Genomic DNA, 9,387 nt, shown 5'->3' on the forward strand with positions numbered 1-9,387 from the left:
GAGGGAATTAAAAAAAAGTGTTTTAAAAAAACCAAAATTTAAGAAAAAAAGGGGAATTTAAAAAAAAAAAAAAAAAAAAAAAAAAAAAAGGTCAAATTTCTCAGATTAAAGTCAAAATTCTGAGGGAAAAAAAAAACATCAAAATTCTGAAATTAAAGAAGTCAGAATTCTGGAGAAACAAAAGTCAGAATTTTTTTTTTCTTCAGTTGCCCTAATCCTTTTCCATATAACCTGGATATGTTACTTTAATACACTTATATGGTTTAAAGCGTCCTTTTGTTTGCATTGCTAACAAAAGAGGTTTTAGACTTTTCCAGGATATTAACAAAGTGCATTATTTAATGGAGTCTGTCTTACCCCAGTTAACTGACTCCCATGCACTGGAGAGCTCTGTGTGAGGTGGCATGTCTTCACTGAGGATGCTGAATGAGGGGAGTCGTTGAGGTCTTCTGTTTTAATCTAAAAGCATAAAACAAATGCCAAACAATGACTTTGTTTGGAAGTTCATTGTTTGGACAATAAAGTCTAATAAAATCATTTATTAGACTTTTCAAAGCAGAGTGGAGGGCAACCCCTGTTGATAAATGAATGTTCACTACTTATAGAGGTAGACCAAAATCCCTCACAGGCTTCCTTACCAGTTTGGTTGCTCAACAAATTACAAAGCATGATAGATGCTCACCCTCCCCTTTGGGCAAACTGGTATGCAAATATCCCTTCCCCCCATCTCTAACTTACTACCCCCAGAGAACTGTGACACTTCCTCAAAGCATAAGCACCCAATGAAAAACAACACAAAAAAACGTTCAACTTGGGCAGAAAAACAACAAGAAATTTCCAACGTATAATTAGTTTTCTAATAAATCACACTGACAAAAGTTTGTCAACCTTTCGTTCTCACACATTTATTCTCGCTATGAACTACTCTTTTTGAAAGCCAACAGTGACAGCAGCCCTAAAACAAGGGCTGTCACACATAAAGAGCACCACTGTTGTCCTAAACCACAAAATAGTCACGTTAAATTGACGTTTTGCTACCAGGAAAAATATGTTTTCCATTTAAGTGATCTTAAATGGAAAACATATTACATTAATGAATAATAGCTGGAACATTTGAAAATTAAACTATTTTTCAAGTTATTCTTTTGAAAAATAATTTTCATGCTACATTTTTTGTTATTTTTGTCAGTTATTGTCTTGTCACTTTTAAACCACATTTCTACAAAAACAATGTAATTTTTAAGGAACTAAAGAAACTGAAGATAACTTTTTAACATACATTTTGGTCCAAACAAATTAATCAAGCCAAATATTTTTCTATCCACCTGTACAAAAGGGCAAAATCAGTCTTTATTAACTGAAATACATGTGACTATATCCCATTTACTGAACACTTGTTCAAACCACATGCTATGATGACATCGATCCAACCCTGCAAACTAAAAACATGTGGTTCACTATATGTTATACATTAAATACAGCGGTCAACAGCAGTCGAGGCATTTCTTCCGCCACCATTCACATTACGAATTGTAATGAACTACTGTTATGTCCAGTTTTTATATTTTTTAGCTTTTAACTATGCCTTCAGATGAATTCTTAGAAGATTAGAACAATCACTAGGAACCTCATAGATCCTGGTTAACTTGGTCAGAACACAGTCTCTTTGTCCTCAATTACAACAATGTGTTAGTTCAGCTTTTTGTAATTTAAAACAAAGGTCTTTGGGTGAAACTCTGCTGGCCAGAGGAGGGAGGATGCAGTATTTACTCATATGAGAAATACTCCTGAAGATCTTTACAAAAAAATTGAAAATAGCCGCATTGATATCCGTTAACGCCATTTTTGTACTTTGATATTCAGTTATATAAATCTTCTTCCCGTAGTCTGTGAACAGGAAGTTATTGGGGCATGCGAAAACATACTGACATCTGGTTATGCTTGTTTGAACTTTTGACATTTTGTGCATCAGAAATCATAGTACTGTATAGTCTCTGAAAGTGCAAAAGGCTGCTAATTAGCTTTATGTTGATTCATGTTGCTAAATGTTGTTAGCTTGGTGAGCTAAAACATTTATTACTAAAACTTGTATTGTTCTATTTGTCCCTCGCAGCAGGTCACGTTTAAATGTCCATCACTCATTCACGATCTTCTCCTCATAAATATGATGACAATATGCAACTCCGGAAAATCTAATATGGTTTGTGGTTTTATTGTTCAATAGATTTTACAGTTTTCTTCTGCGAATAATAAAGTATGGCAAAGTTAAACTGAACCAAATTACTTGTTGTATGTATTGTGCATTATATTTTTGACTATTTTTATCTTGTTCGTTATTGTTATTTGAAACAGGTATCTCTCTCAACAAAATTTGCATATACATTTTTAAAAAACTCTTCGACCACAACTTTTTAAAGACATTTAGGACTCAACCTTGTAAGCCAGTTATGTCTTACAACATTAGCTAACCGTTAGCAGCATAATGGAGCTTCCGATTTCTCCTCATAATCAAAACGCTGCTAAAATCAGCATTCAAAGTCGTTTAAAGTTCAAATTCTTGATTACAAGAAACTGGAAAAATTCCTGTCAACCTTTTTCATTTTTTGTTGTTTTTACTGTGTCTTTGGGAAGCATATTGATGAACAATCACTATTTGTGAACGTGTTGTAATTTTTTGTAGTCTATGCGACAAAAAGGCTACAATTTTAGTCTTGCCAACAGCAGTTAGCCTTCTGACTCAACACAAATAACAAATATCACTACGGTTTTCCTACATTTTAGGAAATTTCTCTCATCTTAAAAATCAAGTCAAACTGAATGTCACATTAATTTCTGCATATATACAACCCCCACTGATGGTGACTGAGAAAAAAAAACAGTAACTAATGCTAGATGAAAATTAAATAAAATTATCATCAAATGTTTTCAGAAAATACTTTGTTCCAGCTATTTAATACACAGAGTAAATTGCAGGAGGACAGAACATGTAAAAATAAGCTGAAATTGATTCACACTTTGGTTCCTGCTTATGTTCAAGTTAACATTAGCATTTTAGCTTCACTAAATGCTACAAGTAAAAAGAAAACTGTTTAAACATCTCATGAGCCCCTTTTTAAGACATGGAACAAAGTTTTTAGATTTTGATTAGATTTGTGATCAAAATGTATAAAAATGTTGAAAGAGTTTTGTTTTATTCCCAGTATGGTTGTTTTCTTAGTCATAGTTTATAATTAGCAATTAAGCTAGCACCATAAGTTTTTCTGGCAATGAGTGGCACATTGCTGTTGTTCCTAATTCAGTGTTGAATCTTTGACAGGTACATATACGTTTTGTGCACTATAATAAAGTATTTTAATTAGCAATTTTTAAATGTCTGACTGAAAATCATGTTCTTGGCTGTTTGTGGTATCGTACCTGGCATAGGCAAATAGTTTTCCTGTGGATCTGGGCATGTACCTACACGGGAAACTGGTTTACCAAACTCCCACAGCAACAAAAACATGCATTTTGAAAGAAATGTGTCATCTATTTAACATCTGTACTTCTGAGAGAAAATATATATAAAATAGACAGTGCATCTGGTGGTAGAACAAACGCCAAATATACCTTAGCATATGTCCGATATTCTTATTTCTAATAATTTCAGTGTTTTCTGTCATAGGCTTGTACAGCATATTTTTATTAATGTCATTCTTATTGTTTTTAACATATTGTTTTTTAACACATTAAGAACTTTTTGTGTGAACCTATACTCAATGCTGCTGTTATATTTGAATTTCCCCCTTTTTCGGACAATAAAGGCTGCTTTTAATCAATTCTAATTGTATTCCTATATGCATTATTATAAGATCTAGTCTTCCTTATGGGTATGTCTCAATTTAGCTGCCCAATTTTCACATCTTTTACTCCCATGTTACATATTCTAATATTTTAGTTATTCTTACAAAAAAATCATTGAAATTAACATTTTGAGTAGTCTAATCAAAGTTCAGACTTAAGTCAGGCTGTTTGAAATTGAAAACTCTCCAGTTTTCTTTTAATTAAACAAATCTGCACAATTTGTTTCAATAATAAATGAAGCCATCATGTGAAATTTGCTTTTTGCGTTCATTTATGTTATCTTTGGCTTATATTAAAGTTTGTCTAATGATCTTAAAGCTAAATATCAAATTGTCTCTTTTGCTAAATGCTCTTTCTGGAGTCAAATAAACTTTTTCTGACTGAAAGCTAAACATGCAGTCACTGAATGACAGACTTGTAGATGGGTTTGCATGCAGTTCATTTAATTCGAAGACATTTGTTTCACCCACAGTGCAGGAAACAAACATTAGATTGCATGCGAGCAAACAGGAAGGGATGGCATGTTTAATAAAAGATCATCCTGACTCATCCAGAGGAAAACAGACGTCATTAACACAGTCCTGATTCAGGAGAATTCAAACTCTGGAAGTGATGTCATACTCACCTGTCGATTAAAGTCTATTCCGTTTCGCTCTGGATGTGGAAAGAGGAAAAGAACAAAACACATATTTTAAAATGTTGTCTTCCAAAAAGTAAAATTCAAAACAAATCAAGACAACAAAGGTTGTTAAATGGGATGTGTTGGATTAGACACACATTAATCACATTTAAGCAAAGTATTTCTGAAATATATCGTCTTTGATTTTGGTTTCATTTTGACACCAAGTTTAAATCGTGCAGTTCCAGTTATGAGGTATTATGTTAATTAGAGATGCAGTATTTTTGTGGCTGATATAGATTCCTTGTTTTCTTATGGTCTTATATTAATAACACATTTTATTTATAACACTTTGCATTTACAGATATCTCAAAGTGCTAGTATCAGCTACAAATAAGGATTATAAAATACAGATTTAAACACTACAAGATTAGGATAAGACAATTAAAAGGAAATCATAGAATATGTGGTATAAAACAACAGGATTTAGGCCTATTTTGAAGGATACAGTTTGACCTGCTAATTGCACTATGATACATAAAAAAGGAGATATGTGACTTGCTGAAAAAGAAAAAGTAAGATAATCCCCATGTATCCATTAAACATGTATTCCTAAACTTTATTTCTAATTGTATCAAAGTTAATCCATTAATAGAACAAAAATGGTGGAAGTTATTAGTTTTATTGCCTAATAGGAAAAGGAAAGAGATTCATATTTCTATTTATTCTACCATTTCTAACAATTTGTAGATTTAATTGGATTAATACAGTGTAAAATGAGGGAAAAAGTTAAATGAATCTAAGGTACTGAAATTAAACAAGCAAAGTAACAAATTAAACATTAAGAACAAAAATAAAAAAGAGATCTTAATAGAGCTGAATCCAAACCTCAGAGTTGCATTGTGGTGTCAAATCCTGTTTGATGTTCTGTGGGTTTTGGTGATGAGGTAGACGCTGTGGACCCAGGTTATGATGAATAATGGTAGTTTTAATGCTGAACAACGAAAAGCACAGAGAAGTCCAGGCAGCACAGGTGAGGACAAAAGCAAGGAACTCAAACACTGGTAGTACTGGTAGAAAACAATACAACGTAAGACAGCTAGACAGCATAGACAAGGAGCTGACAAGGAGCAGGGAACACAAGAGGGAATTTTTGGTGTAATCAGGGAACATAAGACACAGCTGGGAACAATCAAGAGCAGACAAGACAACACAGGAACTAAACTGACACACAGAAAAACCAAATCCTCACAATATCATTAAAGATCATAAACATAAAAGGCTTTGGACTATTGCCTTATTAAAAGAAAAAGAGGCAATTTCAAAAATCTTTGGACAAATTTTTAACATGCTTGACTTATGGTCAGGGGCCGGAGATAATCATTTCAAGGGCCACACATGACTCCAGGCCACAGTTTGGACACTCCTAATCTAAACCAACCAGATCTCTTATATTCTTTTTATTTTCACGTGATGGGTTGACCAGAGATCTGTTCAAAGCTTGTAAAAATTGTTTTATAATTTCCTCCCTGACAGGTATGCTTTGTCATCAAGATGTTTGCTCAATAATGTTCTTAAACTCATGAGGCTTTCACAGAATTCAGTACATTGTATAGTATTGCATTATATTAACTCTACCAACTACTTAGCTCACCTTTGAAAGGTTTTGTATGCACTAAGGGCACCAGGTTAAAAGAGGATGAATACAAAAGCATGTTACGCATAAATCTAATCAAAATTTATTTAAGTTTGCAGCTGCAATAGGAAAAAATATCAAATATTTTCAAGTATGAATAGTTTTGCAAGGCTTGTGTGTGCAGTTAATGGAGAAATCCTTAAGCACAGTAAGAACATTTAACATGTGAATCAATTGTATCATTTTAGTTCTTTTCTGAGAAACCCCATCAAACTTGTACAAAAATTTATAATTTCAAGCCTTAAGGTTAATTATTTTACTCTAACTTAAAAAAATATACATCTTGTTTTCTAAACTATAACACAGAATGTGATGTGTTACTAAACATGGTTATAAATATAACAAAAACATGTAATATATTGGTTAATGGTGGTAGTCTATGTAAAGCAAACTATGAGGATTGGTTTTTCTGTCAGTTTAGTTCCTGTGATGTCTTGTCTGCCCTTGATTGCTTCCAGCTGTGTCTTGTGTTCCTTGATTACCTCTTGTGTATTTACTCCCACCTGTGTTATCAGATCCCTGTCTAGCTGTCTTTACTGTCTGTTATTGTCTGTTATTGTTTTCTACCAATACTACCAGCATTTGAGTTCCTTGTCTTTATGCTCACCTGTGCTGCCTGGACTTCTCTGTGCTATTTGTTGTTCACCCTTAAAACTTCCATTATTCATCAATACCTGGGTCCACAGCGTCTACCTCATCACCAAAACCCACAGATATACAGATTTCATTAATAAATTGATTATTGTTGAGCAGATGCTAAAATTAAAAAATAAATCAAGTTTTGCATTTTTAATGTAATGTTTTTAGTGGTCCACATGTGGTGTAAATTTGCCAGTTTTGGCCCCCAGGGCAAAACATTTGAACAGCACTGATTTAGATCAAAACATTTTCATGTGCTAGAATGGCCTACTCAAAGTCCAGACCTAAATCTAATTGAAAATCTGTGGCAAGAGAAAAAAACTGATCATCACAGATGTTCTCCATACAATCTGACTGAGCTTGAGTTGTTGAGATAAACCTCAAAAACTCGCAGTTGTAACTGTAGTGAAAGGACATGTTGACTCAAGGGACCTTGAAACAAATGATTGCCATACTTTTGATATTTTTATTTCTGAAAATATGTCTGGATTTCCTTTCAATTTGCACTATTTTTTGTTAGCTATACACATAAAATTCCAGTAAAACACATCAAAATGTGTTTTGATGTCTGCAAAATGTGGAAAAGTTAATATTGTAAAATGTGGAAAAGTTCAAGGAAAACAAATACTTTTATTAATAAATTTTTAAAAAGTACTTTTATGAAGATTTCCAACTACATGTGTGTGAAGAGACAAATGACAGAGTACAGTGGTACAAAGGTTTGCTGGATAAGCTTGCATCATTTGAATGTCAAATTGGGCCTATTGGGCTGTGTGTGAGAGACAGAGAGAGCAAACGAAAGAGGCAGAGGGCAGGTTTAAACACAAAATGCAAATACACTTATAACCCCCTTACCACCCTGAACCAACCCTTCTTTCCCCCTGCGGCACAGCCAGTTTCACAGCCAAGGTTCCAGTATGGAAATGACCAGAACATGCAAATCAGCTAAGAGTGCAGGAAGCCTGGTCCTGTACACACGCGCGCACACACACACACACACACGCAACTCGAGATAGTTACACATCAGTGCATAGACACAAAAAGTCACTAAGAAAATTTAATAAATATTTAGTTTTGTCAAGAAAAATCTGTTGGTTTAGGCGAACCATTAAAAAACCCAAACTGGTTAAAAAAAGGAACAGAAAGTGTCACATTTTTCACTTTCACACATTACTTATATGAATTATTGCCCAAAGAGTCTTTCCTTTCTGTAGATTTTGTCAAAAACATTTTATATATTCTTTTGAAAATGTCTTGAACATTTCTGTCATTTTGCTATAGACATTGGTCACTTTTCTTCTCATTAGCTTTATTTTTACCTCTGCATTTTGGATTACTCAGACACAATGAACCAGTGACATGTCATGTTTAACAGTCAAACTGTCAAGAAATCATTTTAAATTTAAACCTTAGGTCTTTTCTTATTAACAAATATACATGAATATAGATTGTTCTAATTTCTGAATCTATGAAAAAATATTAGAAACACACATAATATTTTAGCACCAACACACCAGTCATGGAAGACCTATTGGTAGACAATTTTCAAAATAAGACAACTTCCAGGTAGTTTTTTGTGCATATTCCTTCTTCTTTTGTCCCTGAATTCATATCTCATCATTTTTAAGCTGTTGCCATTCTCAAGTAAAGGGAATGAACAAATAATGAGAAAAAGTAGCAAAAGTCAAAATAAAAACTGTAAATGCCTCCCTTTGCTATTTTGTACCCACACATTGCTACTCCTACGCAAATAATAAAGTGGTGAATAAACCACTTTATATTGTTTATCATTTTATCGATCTTTGCAGTAAAGTATTTTTAATAAAAATAAATAAAAAAATACAAAAATTTCCAGTATATTTCATTTGAATTGATATTATTCTGTTCAGGTTTTAATGTACAGCCACTTGCCATTCTTTTGTCTGATCCAGACAAAAGATCCTTTTTTTTACTGGAGACAATTTGTAAACTTTTGCAATCAATTTGTAAAAAAATCCTTGAATGTTCATTCTGCAGAGGTAAAGCACAACCCACATATGGCGACCTGAGTCCTTGACGCAGCTGTCACAGGTTCGAGTCCTGACCTGATGACCTTTGCAGTATGTCTTCCTCCTCTTTCATTACCCACTTTCTTGTCTAACCACTCTAATCTAGAGTCAATAAAACTTTAAGAAAAAAACTCCAAAAGTACAAAAGCAACTCTGAAAGCATTTTGGAAGACACAGTTTGATTCATTCTGTTGGCACAGCGTGTCGCGTGACAAGGAGATGAGCACGAAAACTGCTTCACGGGCTGAACCACCAGTCCACTAACGCACCATCTAACCAGTGAACTTTATCAGCGCCGACAAAGTCAGCATGTTGCGATGTAAATGCACACGATGCACATAATGCTTCGAAACAATTCATTGAATGATTCAAGTATCTCGATTATTAAAATTTCTCAAGGAAAATTATCTGCCTTGAAGCTTTGTTAAATTGTGTTTTATTATTTAGTGCACCGTGTTCTGGCTGGGTGATTATTTGTAGAGGTGGGTGATACTGGGAATTTTGGTATTGATCCGAAACTAAGTAAATGCAGGGCCAGAATCGCT

The 9,387-nt window shown here is 33.7% G+C and overlaps 1 protein-coding gene and 1 long non-coding RNA gene across 3 annotated transcripts in view; one reads left to right on the forward strand and one right to left on the reverse strand.

Moving 5' to 3' along the window:
• The window catches only part of LOC106941551 (uncharacterized), a 15,729-nt gene extending 8,007 nt beyond the window's left edge, over nt 1-7,722 (forward strand). The window contains exons 2-3 of the long non-coding RNA XR_001423398.1: nt 4,451-4,454; nt 7,711-7,722. This is a non-coding gene — a long non-coding RNA (uncharacterized LOC106941551). The remainder of the gene's footprint in view (nt 1-4,450; nt 4,455-7,710) is intronic.
• pou2f3 (POU class 2 homeobox 3) overlaps nt 1-9,387 on the reverse strand; it is a 65,070-nt gene that overhangs the window by 20,177 nt on the left and 35,506 nt on the right. Inside the window, exons 1-3 of one of the 2 annotated variants that reach the window (XM_015024606.1) lie at nt 5,348-5,608; nt 4,466-4,494; nt 358-459 (exon numbers count right to left, since the gene is read on the reverse strand). Coding sequence is in view for 1 of the 2 variants with exons in the window: in XM_015024605.1 (XP_014880091.1) it covers nt 358-459; nt 4,466-4,494 (131 nt within the window). In the remaining variant the exon portion in view is untranslated. Of the gene's footprint in view, nt 1-357; nt 460-4,465; nt 4,495-5,347; nt 5,609-9,387 lie in introns of those variants that run through there. The other variant, XM_015024605.1, reaches the window with a different exon arrangement.

This window comes from Poecilia latipinna, unplaced genomic scaffold, assembly GCF_001443285.1.
Source record: "Poecilia latipinna isolate Pla-1442-1.1 unplaced genomic scaffold, P_latipinna-1.0 Scaffold3740, whole genome shotgun sequence".
NCBI classification, from domain to species: domain Eukaryota; kingdom Metazoa; phylum Chordata; class Actinopteri; order Cyprinodontiformes; family Poeciliidae; genus Poecilia; species Poecilia latipinna.